General features: G+C 35.8%; 1 protein-coding gene across 9 annotated transcripts in view; it reads right to left on the bottom strand.

The window, feature by feature from the left end:
• SNTG1 (syntrophin gamma 1) overlaps positions 1-16,581 on the bottom strand; it is a 325,426-nt gene that overhangs the window by 147,433 nt on the left and 161,412 nt on the right. For all 9 annotated transcript variants that reach the window (XM_052704127.1, XM_052704124.1, XM_052704125.1 and 6 more), the window contains one exon: positions 2,832-2,886. In XM_052704127.1, the coding sequence (XP_052560087.1) occupies positions 2,832-2,858 (27 nt within the window). In that variant the 5' untranslated portion in view covers positions 2,859-2,886. The remainder of the gene's footprint in view (positions 1-2,831; positions 2,887-16,581) is intronic.

Below are 16,581 nucleotides of genomic sequence, written 5' to 3'. Positions count from 1 at the left end.
ACTGTCTAGGAGTGTGAAATGTATTATCATAAAATCATAGAATTGTTTGAGTTGGAAGGGACTTTTAAAGGTCAACTAGTCCAACCCCCCTGCAATGAACAGAGACATCTGCAGCTAGATCAGGTTGCTCAGAGCCCCATCCAGCCTGATCTTGGATGTCTCCAGAGATGGGGCATCTACCATCTCACTAGGCAAGCTGTTTCAGCACCTCACCACCTTTATTATAAAAAAATTCCTTCTTATATCCAATCTAAATCTCCACTTTTTTAGTTTGAAAACATTTTCCTTTGTCCTATCACAACAGATCCTGCTAAAGAGTCTGTTCCCTTCCTTCTTATTGCCCTTCTTCAGATCCTGAAAGAAAGGGATGCAGCTCTAAATTGCACAGGACTTACTACGGAAATTTTAAGAAGGAGCCACGGGCAGAGAAAGAGAGGTATTTAAGTGATTTGGGGAGAAGGTAGATGGGCAAGGACATAAAGAGAGGTTGGCTGCATCTAAATAGGCCACTGGTCAGCACATCTATCTGGTCATATTCTGAGGTAACTTACTGAATTCCTTTGTAACTTTTTTCCTGGATGAGAGACTTCTTGTGTGTGTATTTGCAGGTGCCAGCAACTGAGGAGACTGGGCCCCAAGAGAAGCTACAGGGCAGACTGTGTGGTAAGCTCAGCTGCTGGAGCATCTACATTCTATGTATGCATACATAAGTATAATCTCTAATGAAAATCTATTTTGCTCAGCCAGAGAAGAAACTTAGATGAGGCTGCTGATGCCATCTGTGTTTGTGCGAGTGCTTTGCGTGTCCTCACATAATTCAAATGGCTGGCCACATACATGCATATGTACATCTCTATTCATATATGCAGTGTTTATGTGTGCTCTGTGTGCATATGCCTAGTGGGTATATATCTTCACCCCCACTACTATTTGGATCTGGGGCTGCAGAACTGTGATGGCTACATGTCTCTTGGGCCATGAGAATACAGCTTGATATATTTTCCATGAACAACAACGAAAGTAGAGGATATCTTACAATGTTAGTGCTGAGGTTTTAGTTAAAAATTTAACTAAACCTGTAAGCATAAGGCTACTGATGCTTTATTTGGTGAAAGTAGGTTAAAATTCTATATTTTATTAACTTTGATTGGCTTGGGACACAAGATGTAGTTAGTTCATTGCAGCTTTAAGAATTTCTCAGAAGTGGCACCACTGATTCTGTGGCACAGACCTAATTTCACGCAAAGCAGATAAAATGGAGTTGAATCTACTTCATTTAATTTAATCAATTTAAAAGTTAGAAATGCTTGCTTAGATCAAGCATCTTTTATGGTGGGAGGAGTAACCCTGTCTTTCCAATATCCATCATGGAAGCTCAAAAAAAAAAGATTTTTAAAGACCTAAGTTTGAAATGAATGCCCAATTAGAAACCAAATACTGAATGAAACAGATCTGACAGTATACTTGCACTTTAAAGGCTAAGACATGACTCATATTCCAGGTCATCTCTGTGGCTGCTGTTGTCATTATTGCTGCTGGGCACTGAGCTCAGTTAATTGCTGCTAAGCAATCTCTACTAGGCTGCAGTTAAAGTAACAACACAAAAATCCTGTAAAGATAATGCATATCTGCTCCATAAATCAATTAAAAAGAAAAAAGCAAGAAAAAAAAAGAAGAAATGTCTCTTTTACCCCAGGCAAATAATCTGGGATGTACTGTATTACAGAATTTAGATTGCATATAAAGTCTGTCATACAGTATTGTGGGCAACCATCATGGTATCCTTTCCCAAAGACCAAATTCACTTTAATATTATTTTCTAATCTCAGTGCACTTTTCAGAAGGCTATCATGATTTCATTATCTTCAGCCTGCTCATATTCTCTTCCCCCAAGTAATTTACATCAATTTATTCTCAAGTCGAAATTGTTCTGGCTACATGTAGTTCTCTGACCTATTGTTATTCTCCTCCTTCCACTTCTATTTTTCATGGAATTATGGTCACTTATAAAGACATGACAACCTTCCTGATCACTGTTTGCTATTCTCAGTATGAAGGCAACTGAATGATTTTTTTAATCTTAAAAATGACTTCACTTTACAACATAATGTGGTGTAACTAAAGTTGTGTAAGCATATTGAAAAAAAATTGTCCACGGGAAACCATTGAGAAGATTTGCTGCACTTAATAACATATTCAAATATATCTTATTTACCTTCAAAGTTAGTAAAAATACAGGAAAAAAAAACAAAAACACTTCCTCCACCGTTAGTGGAGGGGAAATTGAATTACTTTATATTGATATTTTGAAACTATATACCTATACTATGTGAAAGTTACTCTCTTGTCTCATCAAATTAAAATTGAAGTACTTTTTGTTTGGGTCACTTTCATACCTTCCAATCTTTCCCTACCCTTTTCCCATACTCCTACATTTTGCCTTTGATTTTGTTGAACAGAGATAGATTTGGGACTCCACTGATGTTTTATTTCATGTACAGGCTTTCAAATATAAATGGTAAAGACTAAGGGCAAAGCTCACACAAAACGTAGATACCTGCACCCACATTGTGCCCAAAGAAGTAAATTGGAAGGGACAAAGGTGAGGGGTGGTGATGAAAACACCTGGGAAAATGCTTTCATGTTCTATTACAGAGTCTGCCTGCCACCATGAAGCAACCAACTGAATAACTTACATTTGATTATATAATTCCTCACATTGCAGAAAAAGGCGGTAAAGGAGGGGCAGGGTGTGTTAGCATATAAAAAGGATTAAAAGTGCATTGATTTTGAATCTACTATTGTTTGAAAAGAAAAATATCTGATCCTACCTCTTCGCAGGCGGTCCTGAAATCCATGTGCTATGACACAGCAAGTGATATTTGTCTAAAATAGAGAGAAAGAGTTCATTAGAATGAAAAAGATATTGCAAAACATAAGTTATCTGTCTAAGCTGAACAATTGAACTAGCCTTTTGTCAGGTTCAGATATAGTCATTCCTTAAAAAGAGAAATGATCAATGTTGCAAAAGAATTAGGAAGCGTAAGATGTTATAAGTAATTTCTGCTCCTTATAAAGTGCACAACTTGGTTTCACAGGGTATGATCAGAGATATTTTTCTGTTCCCACTATCTTGTCCCTCCCATGGGGCATTCAAATTTATTTTTCATATTGCAAAAATGAGTTTATTTTTCATTTCTTTTCAAAAGTAAGGGTGTACTGGAAAGAAACATTTCAGAAGGAGACAGTTAAGAGTTGCTTTTCAGAATGTTCTTGCTCTCATGAAAGATTTTTTGTTTTTCTTTTCTCTCATAGCAAAAGAAACATCAGGAATCAATACCTTTGTCTCCCATTTTATTAACATACGTAACCTCTCCGTGGAATCCAGTATCATTTAACAGTGTATCGGCTGCAGAAATATTTATGAGTTGAAAAAAAACAAATGTTATAAAAGTTGGGGATATGAGTGAGGCCTGGCAAAATGTCATACCAAATCCTATTATTATTACTTTGCAAGAACTTTACCTGAAATATACTCATCCCAATGCACACTTATTCATTCATTTATTTATGAGATAAAGCTACAACAGCTGGCTTTTATCAGAGGACCAGAACAGTGTCCTGCTCCTCATTCTACAATACAAATTCTCATCCTTCTGCATAAAACATTTCCAGGCAACACCTCCTGAGCAAAACAGACACTTCATTGAATGCCCTGAGATGCAAAACCTGTAACAAAATCCTACCCATCAAGTAGTTTGTTATTATTCTGAATGAATCATGTGCTTATGATTTTTTGTATAAATTTTCTATTCAAAAGCTTCAATCTAAGAACACAAGCTAAAATGAAATTAAAAAAAAAAAAAAATAATACAAAAATGCAAATCTTAATTAAAAATATCTTAATCTCTTAAACATCTTAATTTGTTTTACTGTCTTGTACTTAGTTTTATTAAATCCAAGCGCACACACATGGCAATATTCTGTATTTACTGAGATTTGTCTTTTTTGCAGCCTGTGCACCAAGCCTACTTCTAACAGAGCTAGCCTATTTTGGCTAGGTTACAGCACATCATTGCTTCCTTCTCATCCTTACAAGTGCACCAAGAATGAACAAACATCTATATTTTTAATTCTGCTCTCAAAATGCTCATGAAAGACAAGGTCACTATTACAATTTCAAAGGCTTTTCATTCTTGAGGGACAGTTATTATGAAATGAGTTTGTATTTTGTATTTTTTTATAAACTCTCCCTCTCACAGCTGAGTAAGCTGAAATGGGAAGGAGGCTTTACTTCAAATATTTTGTGAACTTCTTAGCTTTCTAGAACCAGAAATTTTTGTATCTTTAAAATAAAAATTGGAGTGCTGCACAGTGTTATCCTTTTTTAGACCCTGACTATATCAAGTCAGTAACTTCTGCTACAGAAAAAAAGTGTCTCCAGTTACACTCTATTAATTCCTAAACGTCCTGCAATACTCAGGTAGCACTGGTTCCACAATAACTGATGACTGCTCTGCAGTTACTTTTTAGTTACACTTGAATGCAAATCCCGTTAAACCCAGGCATTTTCCACAACTAAGTGATATTCTATCTTCATCTCTTTTGTTGTTTTCATGTATTATTGATGTATTTATGTATTCATTTAATAAATATTACTATATTACCATATAGAACCACAGTCAGGAACTAAGATGATTCTACGTACAGCTGGTGACCCTAAATAAATTTTAATTTGCTCAGATAATTAGTGAATATAGTATGAATTTTCATATGAATATCAGCTTTACTGAAGGAAAAAAAAAAAAAAAAAAAAAAAGAAACAAAAAATCTTTTAAACATCTCAATCACTACAGATATTCCAGCAAATCTAATATGCTGGATAATGTTATTTATGAAAATAAATTCTCTATCCTATGGCTTGAGAGATGTCATGGCAAACAAGCACTGACTTTCAGTGCTCTGTTTTGTCATTTTTGAGGACAGATCACAAATTATAAATACTGCCTCTTTCTATCTGCTAATATTTGGCAAGTCTACCTGCCGACAATTCTTTTCCCTTACGTGATATATTACACACACAAAAATTGATAATACAACAGATACCCTTCTGACATCCATTTCATATTGAAATAATTACTTCAGTTCTCAAGGAAGGTTACACACAATGTTTCACTGAATTACAGAATGCTATGGGCTAGAAGGAATCTTAAATATCATCTAATTCCAATCCCCTACCACAGACAGGCACACCTTCCACCTGACCAGGTTACCCAAAGCCTCGTTCAGCCTGGTCTTGAATACTTACAGGCATGAAATATCCACAGTTTTTCAGAGCAACCTGGTCCAGTGCCTCACTATCTTCATAGTGAAAAATTCCTTCCTAATAGCTAATTTAAATCTACACTATCTACACTCATCTAGTTTAAAATCATTATCCTTTGTTCTGTCACTATACTCTCTGATAAAGAGTCCCTCCCTGGGTTTTCTAGATTCCTCCTTGAGGCTCCAGAGGCTTCAGGTCTCCCTGAAGACTTTTCTTTGCTAGACTGAATAACCTCACTTATCAGTCTTTTTTCACAGAAGAGGTGCTCTAGCCCTCTGATCATCTTCATGGCCCTCCTATGGACCCACTTCAACAGGCCCATATTCTTCTCAAACTGGAAGCTGAAGAACTGAACGCAGTACTCCAGATAGAGTCTCATGAGAGTAGAGTAGACAGGAAGAATCAACTCTTTCAATGTGCTGATCATGCTTCTTTTAATTCAGTCCAGGACATGGTTGGCCCTCTGACTTGCAAGTGCGCATACATATCCACATCATGAAAAGCTTTTCATCCATCAGGACCCTCAAATTCTTCTCAGGGTTGCTTTGAACAAGTTCTCTGCCCAGTCTGTATTTGGCTTGTGACTGCCCCAACCCAGGTGCAGGACCGGACTTATGGTTCTTGTTGACCTTGATGAGTTTCTCTTGGGACCACCTGCCAAGTCTGCCAGTGTCCCTTTGGATGGCATCCTTTACATACTGTATGGCAAATGCACCATGCAGCTTGATGTTTTCAACAAGTTTGCAGAATATGTACTCAATCCCACTATGCACATCACTGACAACAGTAGTAAACTGTACTAGCCCCAATATAGACCCACCAAGGAAAATTGCTTGTCACCAATCTCCACTTGGTCTATCCATCAGAATGTATCCATGTATCTGTAATCTAGAGATAAGGATGTAGTGTTGGTTCAGTATCATGTGCTTTGCATAAGTCCAGGTAGATGGCAACAGTAACTCCTCTCTGCTGCAGAACACCAACACATTTTTCAGGCACTTCTTGCCCTTAGTAAAGCCATGTTGACTGTCCCCAGTCATATTTTTTTTCTGTGTGCCTTAGCATGGCTTACAGTAGGATCTCTTGTTCCATGATCTTACCTGACATGGAGGTGAGAATAACTGCAATTCCTTGGGTTTTCTTTTTTCCCATTTTAAAAATGGAGGTTATGTTTCTCTTCTTCTTGTCACTGGGAACTTCACTGGACTGCCAAGAGCTTTCAAATACAATGGAGAGTGGTTTAGCAACTTCATCTGCCAGTTCCCTCAGGATCACTAGATGCATGGATCTGCGCACCTTCAAGATCTTTATACATGGTCTTGAACCTCATCTCCTACAGTGGGCAGTTCTTCATTTTCCTGGTCCTCTGCCTGTAGATTCTGAGACTTCCTCTGGGAAAGATGTCTGGAGGTAGTTTTTCATGATTGATGATAAGATCTTCTAATATTAAAATGACGTCTAAGATGTGTATCTGGAACTACAAATTCTCAGCACAAAACCACATTTCCTGCAGTTAGCATACCTTTTTCACACATCACAAACTCAGTCACTGATCTCTGCAGCATGGCTTGCACTGTTTCTGTATAGCACTGTTTCCAACTGTTTCTTCGCTGTGGTACAGAGCGGAAATCAAGCCCATTCTCAAAGGGGGTTTTTTTGCAGTCCATCAAGCAATTTTTTAACATTTGATATTTTGGAAACAGCACACAGCATCTAAGATTACACAGTTCATTATCTCATACATCAGCTCAGAAACTTCATTGTTTCCTGTTTCCGTGGAAGAACTCTCTAGGTTATTAAATTACAAGAATACATATAATGCATCACACAGACATTTTATGATGCTATGCTGGTAAAATATTTTAATGATTAGTAATTTTCTCCTTCTGTTATACACTATATATATAAATATATATATATATACATATGTATGTATGTATGTATGTATAGATACATATAAAACCAAGAAATCCGAGAAATTCTAAAGCCAAAGCATTTTAAAAACAATAAACTGTGAAATCCACCACTGACAGATGTCTCTTGGCCTGCCTCTGGCTAACCTTGGCAATCTCCTTATCTTGAAATCATAGCCACACTTACCTGAGTATCTTTCCAACTCTCTAAAGAGCTTCCTTCAGTCTCACACAAACATATCAGCGTCAAGAGATACCTTCAGCATCAGTATTTCATTTTTCTTTTTGCCTCCCCATCCATAAATTGCTTTGGCACAAACTGTGCTCTATAAGGTGAGGAAAAAAACATCTGTCTGTGGCTATGAAAGGCTGACATGCAGAGGAAAAGTAGCAGTGTTGCGACAGGGTCTGGTGCACAAGTGTAATGTGAAGCATGAGGGTGTATATCATTCAAAGAGGAGTAACGGCTAAAAGAGAAAATGACACTTCCTCTGAAAAGCTTTGGGACATGTAATCAAAATTATCTACACAAGCATGCTTTAAAAAGTTACTTTTCTTCCTTTCTACTTGATTTGCAATCCATACTTCCTCTAAAACTGAGTTACCAAACTTATTTAGCTCATCTCTACTGATAGATGTCTAGGAAGCAGCACATGAATGACAGGTTGGGAACAGAATTTGACACCCTCTTGACAGAACAAGCAGTTATTCAATACCAAAGAAAGCATTTACTGAGCTGTAATATTATGGCATTTTTGTTCTAATGGGAAATCAATGGCTAAAACATAATGGCAAAGTTGAAGACTAAGACAGCCCTCAGAGACAAAGCTTCATTTAGGATAATGCATTGAGCACTTGAGTTATGCTCAGGTCTTCCTATAATAAATCAGGTTATACTCCTGTAGTATGATAGATGCAATTTCACCATGACAGAACATTCCACTATTTTTAATAAAATAAGATAGCAAACCAAAAGAAAACTTCATGGATGCATGACAATGATAACAAACACTTTGTAAAGTCTTCATAAAGACACAAGCTAAACAGAGTACAACTAGAGCAGCAGTACAAAACAATTCTCAAGGTTACTGTTGCAAAGAACAGAATATTGTATCCAAAAATAACAAATTCGTGGAGAAAGATGTATTATCAAACACAACTGAATTTATCATGATACCACTGCAGCTTGCATAGTTCTTACTCACTTGGGATAAATCACATTATTTTTTTCTTGGAAAACTGAGTAAATAATTTTTTACTCCTCTTAATACTTACCTTCCTCAACTGGGGAGATCTGTCTGGTGGTTTGACTCTGAGAGCTGTCTGTCTGCATCTTCACAGAGTCTTGAACTCGGAAGAAGCTTACTTATACAGAGACAGTCTACAGTCACAAGAATGTTCACTGTCTGAATTGCTTACTGGCAAGCAGACTAAAACCATGTTTCAAAGGCATAAATACTGCATCTTGCAACCAATTGTGACAGCTATTAACTAATAAACTACATGTTCACCTTCTAAAGTCCTTCTCCTGCCTTCATTGCTAGCAAAATTGTGCTCCACTTTCTGGGGATATTTGAATCAAATCTCATTTCTTTGTGTGCTGAGAAATGAAGTACATTTCTATGTAACTGTGCAGGGTGTTTTTAGAGAAATTTATTAAAATTTATTATTAATTATCTCTTATCCACAGCATAGCTGGTCCTTTCTGTTTTAAGGAAAAACAAAACAAAACAAAACAAAACACATGGGGAAACAGAGGCATTAGTTTAAATGCAAATTTCACAAACTCTTCTCTATTCTGGACAGCTTGCAACAAAATGTTTTGGGCTGGTACAGTTTTCTGATCCATGTACACAGCACAGGAATCCAAAGGAACCATTTAGTAACCACAGGTAGACAACATATTCCATTATTTTTTTCCAGGCTACTTCCACTATATTTCATTTGAAAACACAGTTACTTACAGTCAGTTAACATAATGTATTTAGTCATTTACTGCAGTAGCATATTGGACCCATCTGTTGAAAAATTTGTCCATAAGCTGGGAATGTATTCCCAATACCCAAACACATCCTTACTTCTCTCACAGAATGCAATACACAAGGAGAAATCATTCAGAATTTTAGCTTCCATGAATTAATTCATACTGAAAGATAGTCAGAAACCTGGAGATCTAGAATACATTACATATACTTCATCTACCCAGTAGTTCCAAGAACAGGGCAAAGTTTCAACTGAACAAAGACATGCACTTTTTTTTTTTTTTTTTTTTTTTTTTTTTTTTTGCCAGTGAGCAGCATAAATATCTGACAAAGCTTTTCGACAAAACGTCCAGCTCTCAGCAAAGCACATGCTTCAAAAAAATTGAAGCTGGCAATTAGCAGCTAACAAAGTTTCTAAATGTTTAATTCCCATTACCATGGTTAAGAATTATATTTACTTCCTAGTCATAATTTATTGTTTTAATTGCAAGCATTCGTAATCCACAAGCACAGTTACAGAGGATTTAAAATTAAGTGGGCCTCATGGCAGTATTAACTGAATGAAGTTATACTGGACTCACGGTTATACATTCCAGTATTATTTACATCAAAAGTTATCTGGTGTCCCACACCTACGTGTAACGCAGGCAGTTATGGCTTGGCAAATGCAAACTGATGGAAATGGCAAAAATAAAAAGAACAATGCAACACATGATCTTTTACTGGTAAAAAAGCAGTACTATGGGAGAATCATTTGAAAATGGCAAGATTAAATGTCAATGGACTGCTACTGCATGTTTTTTTGGGAGGAATGCTCTACAACAAGCTTGGACAGGAAACTTTGGCTCTGTATTAAAGCCTGGAATGTTGCTCAGAAAAAAACTAAATGTTCCTTCACTTTTCCACAGTGTTATCTTTTGATGATTCTCCATAATTATCTGAATACAATAATGTATTTAATTTTGAACAGATGTAGCACAGATACCAGAGGCCCAAATGAGGATAAATATCCACATATTCTAAGCTTCTTTGAAGGCAGTACAAACTGTTACATAATTTAGGTCAATTTCCCAGTTTTACCAAAATAACTGTGCTTCCTATCCAAGACAAACAGAAGTTCTCTGACTATCTGCTATTGCAGTCTGCTTTTTCCCTGTGTTACCTCTCACCACAGAGCTTCCTAATAAAAGAGATACTGGCAATTCCTTTGCCATAGCAATTGATTCCCAGTCCAATATAAATTTCATGTCTCTGGCATTATGCCTAATGCAAATAGTTTGGAGTGAGACATTCAATATATAGCGTTGCATCTTTTCATTTAAGTTAAAAAATCAAAAACGCATTGTGCCAATCTCCTAAGAGAGGTAAGGAAATCAATTATCAATTGTAAAGACTTAGGAGGTTTTGTTTGGCAGGATTCTTGGGAATTGCTTGAAGAGCTAAGTTTAAGAAAGGAATGTTTGCACTTCTGAAATTTAGCATGTTTTTTCAAATTCACGAGAAGGTAAGATAATGCTTAATAGAAAAATCACAATTTAATATAAGTTTTGCCTGTGTCTTAGCCTATATTTAATACATTTAGTCAACATGGTAATTTTATTCTCTTACGCTTTGACTTTCATTAAATGGAAATAAAATAATACCACATTTATTTGGGATTTTTCAGATTCTGTATAAATATCTGACATATATATTTATACCTCTATATAACAGATAAAAAGATTCAAGTTTATTTCAGAAGCTCTCAAATGGGAAAAAAATATTTCACAGTGAAACCTGTGAAATCTGCATTCCCTCCACATAATACATTGCAAAAATCATGCTTACAAATCAAAATAATAATATATAATTAATAACAGTAAGCAAAATCAGACTATGTGAAGGAGGGACACAATGCCAGAAGTAGTACAGAAGTTATTCATTTTATCAGCTGAATGTTTTGATTCCAGTAAACATTTGTAGAAAGCTGCACATATTTGCATTTTGTTAATTGACTGATAAGATTTCCACATAAAAACAAAAATGCAAAACAAGATTTCTCAACAGGTTTGGCATTCTTTCTCTTTATATGCAACTGTTTGAATCACAGTCTCTGGTATACATTGATAGAGATTGAACTAACAAGGTAAGCACAACTGAAAGAAATTTAATTTAAAAAAATTCAAAAGATAAAGTCCATTGAAAATGAAATGACCAGCCATTTTAAACTTCCCCAGAAAAATAAATAAATAAATAAATAAATAGAAATGAAAATCCAAGTTTCATTTGAAACTTCATAACCTAAATAGCACATACCTTTCTTCGTTTTTGAAGGAGTAAACGTTGTTTGACTCACAACTCAACTAATCACCAAAATTTTTTCATGTTACTTTACCATGTCTTTTTATGAAATAATTCAGAGTCCAAGAAAGAACATTCCTATTCAAAATTCACGAGGTCAAAACAGTGTCTGACATATTTTAAATTACTAGACTATAGATCACACAATGCAATCAACACAAAATTTTTTTGAGATAGAGTGGTAGTAGGGTTTTAAAATCTTTTCTTGTCACATCTGTAAGTGTGAATAAAAATTTAGTACCAAATTTGTGTCATAACCATCTACCTGGCCCAAACAAAAGAGGATACCTCATACCTGTTGAGAAGTTATGTCAAATGCAGCATTGAAAGGCACTGGGCTTTACTAGTCTTTTCCTTAGAGATGGTAGCAATAAACAAGACAATCCAGTAAAAAGCCTGGCATCAATTAACTTTCAGTGATTGTTTGATATTTGGAGCTTTCTTTTGAGTTGGCATTTACTGTCATCTCTATTTTTGCAATTGATAGTTTCACTATAATTTGGAAATGGAATTCAGGTATTCACGAGTAGAAAAATTAGGGGAATAAGCCTGGAAGCTAAGGAGAGAGATGGGTGGATCGCATGAGAGTACATTAGACATGTTGGTGGAATAGAAGAAACCAGTTATTCTTGCTTTTGTCAAATCAATATTCTTTGCTGGCATACTCATCTTTAATGACTGAACTCAAATATCAAAAGTAACTTTAATTAAAAAAAAAAAAAAAAAAAAAGTAGAGAAGTCCATCTTCATGGAAGATTGTAAGAGCCAAAAGCTCAGGCTTCTTATTTACGTTGGCTAAGAAATCTTGAGATTGTGACTCAGCCCAGAGAAATTTTCTGTCACTAATTCCGTTGGGTCATTGATCTTTAATGTCAATAACTTTTTTTATAGTTGTTTTTTTTTCTTTTTGTTCTTCTAACATATGAACTTAAGAGGTTTTCCATAAATAATCAAGTTAATCACATGAATAATTTGGAAAAAATAAAAAGAATAACAAAGGTCAACTTAAAGTAATACAATTAAAGCACCATTACACAGCTTCAGGTTGAAGTCAGAACTGCAACTCAGCTTCTGTTACCAGACCCCATATTCAACAGTGGCTTTCCTATCCAAGAATTCCTATGACAAGTATTCACACACAGTGAATACTCACCACTAAAATCATTAAAATCACCATTTGTTTGCCATCTATGATGAAACCATAGATGCATTACAGAGAACTCCCAAGGACTGTTGACTTTGCTACTCCAGTATCATATCTGCAAAGTCACTCATAAAGACAGTATCTACCATTAGAACATTAATTTTCCTCAGGTTAAGAGAAACAGACAGTAACCTATTTCAAATATACTGTTCACAATATAGGTATTTCTAGCCATTAGAGATACCACAGTCATGGTTTGCAGTTCTCATCATATATATCTTTTTTCAGAGCAGTTACTTCTACATATAGCAGATATAGCACATTCAATACTTACTGAAAACAAACATCAATAACTTGACTCAATCAGCATAATTAGAACTTTCAGTTGAGTTTTTATGTAATTGCAATGAAAGCCTCTATAACTCCTCTGAACTCCAGGAAGCAGGAACTTATAGCAGTACTGTCATATGTTCGTTTATTGTCAGGATGCTCCTGCAGTGATACATTGTCAAAATATATAAGAAAACTTGAAATATGCAAAATATGCCACAGCACTTTAAGCACTGCAAAACTAAAATAAACAAATTTAAGGAGCCTATGAGAAAATTTAAAACTAATCAGAAAACAACTCTTTCTTTCTCTGTAACAGTAGCATTCATCACTGAAAATCGTTCTGTATGGCACTGGATTGGATTGGGATGAAAAAGTGGTCATCCCAGCTGTTCACACAGTTCTCTTCTGGAGGCTACAATGCCAGCCATAGAGGTATAGAAATAAGGAGAAAAAAAATACCAAATACAGTCTGGTCCTCTCTTGAAAATAGAGGTTGATTCAGATTAACACTGATTAGTGGTAAAAACATCTGGTTTAGGAACACAAAGCCACCAGACAATGATGCCAGTGCCAGCAGATGTGGGTGGACAGCTACAGGAACCCTCCCTATTTAATCAGTTACCCACCTCATGGGAATTAGTCATTTTGTTTATCTAATTTTCTACCTCACTGACTACTGCTCTGCTTTGATTTTAACTTAATGTGTTATTAAACTCACTGAGAGCCAGGACGGCAGAAACTGAAAGCTGTAAGAATTTTTTCTTTGGCTATAAAGTCTTGGACATAGTTACGATACTGATTATGATGTAGACTAATGTGAGATTAATATTAGTAACTCCTAACTACTGTTGTCACAAAAACTCCATCTTTTTATTGAGACGTAACTTAGACACGTTTTGTTTTTTATTATTACATGCTTCTTAGTATATATCTTTTTTTTTTTTTTTTGCAATAATATAGACAAAAAAGAAAAGCTGTCTCTGAAGACAAAGGTAAGGATTGGCATATTAATTTACTTAATAAACAGAGGAATAAAAAAGCTGTTGGTCTTGCTATGAAAAGCCTTACAGTTCCCACGTCTGCAAAAGACCCTGGAATTTTGACAGATTAAATTGCACTTCTGCAAAAAATAAAACAAAATGAAATAATGTAAACAAAAATAGAAATCAGTGAAAGCGGAAACTCTGTAGGCCAAAACAGAGGAGCAACCTGGATAGACCAATTGGGGACCTTTTGGGCAATGGGCAAGGTGAGCGACAAAAGAGACAAAAGAGACAGTCTTCAGGAGAGAGAAAGTGAAAGTCTGTAACCACCATAAAGCACTTGCTTCCAGAGAGGAAATAGCCAAAAATCAACACTGAAAATTCTATACTCATGACAGTATTACACCTGTTTTATAGTAGAGAATACTAAAATTAAGCAATGCTAGTATTTTATTATACATGCTGTTATGTATTATGGGCTTGATCCATTTCAGTTAGTACTCTTCAAAACAAGAGGCAACATGGTTGAGTAATTAGTATGCAATCATTCTCAACAGGCAATTTTCTTGCAGCCTTCCTAATTGGAGGATAAGGCTGTTAAATACTACCGATATAGGCTACATTATGCAACTACTCTCCATGCCAGAAACCAGTTGCATTTATAACACAAACTAGGAGATTCATTTTGTGGAAATTCACAAAAAGCAGCAGAATATCACAGCGACTGCTATAGTAGCTGTAATAGTAGCCTTGCAGGTTCCAAGCCTACTAGTGACAGTACCAAGAGGATAGCTGTGCTTAATTCAAGTATTTTCCAGCTTATACTTTACTGAAAGATTTTAAACATAAGTAATGAAAGTAAATCAATCTCCAGATTAAAAAAAAAAAAAAAAAAAGTCACTAAATTGCACAGCTATAATAGGTGTGCATTTATATTGGTACACTAAAATAGTACTGAACAACTTGTGCATTTCAGATACAGTCACCGAAGCTAAGCAGGAGTTTTGCCCTTTGTTTTACTTTCCAAGACTCTCAGTCAAGAGAGGAGAGGAGAGGACAGAGTTCAGGTCACAGTTTCTTTATTAAGTTTAAAATCTATTTCAGGGAATAGAAAGGCCATAGTTTAAAGACTCCATCCGGAACTGGATGAGGTATCAGTACTTTTTCAGCACATCTTCCCACAATGGGAGCAAGAAAGAAACTTCTATGAACTTCTATGTCCAGAATGTGACTATGTTAAGAGATACAACATAGTGCCAGTCTGAGAAAATCTAGGAAAAAGGAAAATAATTTTTAAAAAGGAAAAGAAAAATGTGAAAGAAGAGTTAAGAGATTGCTGATACGAAAAATGACATGGAAAGAAAAAGATCTGAAAGAGAAGAAAATGGAGAACAGGAAATGAAATAGTAAGGAAAGAGTGGTACAAGTTATGAATTTTAGAAAATGAATATTAAAGAAACCTTTACCTTGCAGAGAGATGAGAAAATAAATGTATGTTTTATAAAATCATTTGGAATTCCAAATTACACACTCTTTTTCAAAACTGGTCTTATATAAATGTCAGCTTGATCAGACTCACATTTACAAAGTTTAATCTTACTATTTTCTTCATCAATGCTATTCCATATTCTAATTGGTATAGTGAAGGGATATTTTTTCAGGTATATGAAGGATCCCAATTGGTTTTCTTTCCCTCCTCCTTCCCACCCCCACTACCTCCCCCCAACACACACATTCTCAGCCCTGGAAAACAAAGATTAATCTTGCAGAAACGGAAACAACACAAATCTCAGAGTTGAGCTGGCTATAGGAAATAAAGCTGAGAAGAGCAGTCAGGTCAGAGATGCATTAAGAGATGCTTTCTTTACATCTTCGGTTACATGGTTACAATAACTGTGCCACAGTTCAAAATGTTTTCATAAAATTACCAGAACTACCAAAGTTCATTGCTTGTGACGTGCCTACTGAGAACAAATTACTTAAGTGCAGCTTTGGGTACTACCTGACTCACTATTGCTTCCTTATCAGTGTAGAAATATTCAAGTGAAAGAGGGAGATATAAGGCGAACAAACTGTACAGATGTCCAGTGACACACTGAATTACAGTGAATGAGCAGATGTTACCAGAACACAGTGATGCAGGAAATGAATATGGGTGTTGTGGGGCTGTACAGTATGTTTGAGGATCTGGGATTTGGCAAACCTGTCGCAGAGGAATGATTAAAGCAGGAAGCTCAGCTAAATTAGGACCATGCAGCAGAACAAAATACATGACTATTTTTAGAAAATGTTGGCATCCGCATAGCCCAGGGAAAAGACTGGTCTCTTACTTTCAGTGTGACAGAAATGGCATCAGAGTAAGTCACAAGGACATACCAAGAGTAAATGCTAGAGAAGTTAAATGAGACTGATAGAAGACAGTGCGAAATGATGGCTTAGGAGGAGTTCTGCAAAATAAATGTCAAGGGCTCTCTGTTACCCAGAGTCACAAAAGTATAAATCCTTTTGCCAATTAATGAACATATTAGAGAATAAGCCAGTTTAGGACACCCTGGTATCA

Source organism: Tympanuchus pallidicinctus, unplaced genomic scaffold (assembly GCF_026119805.1).
Source record: "Tympanuchus pallidicinctus isolate F22 unplaced genomic scaffold, pur_lepc_1.0 scaffold5, whole genome shotgun sequence".
NCBI lineage: Eukaryota > Metazoa > Chordata > Aves > Galliformes > Phasianidae > Tympanuchus > Tympanuchus pallidicinctus.
Note: the sequence above shows the minus strand (reverse complement) of the source record. Positions and strands in the feature narration are given on the sequence as shown.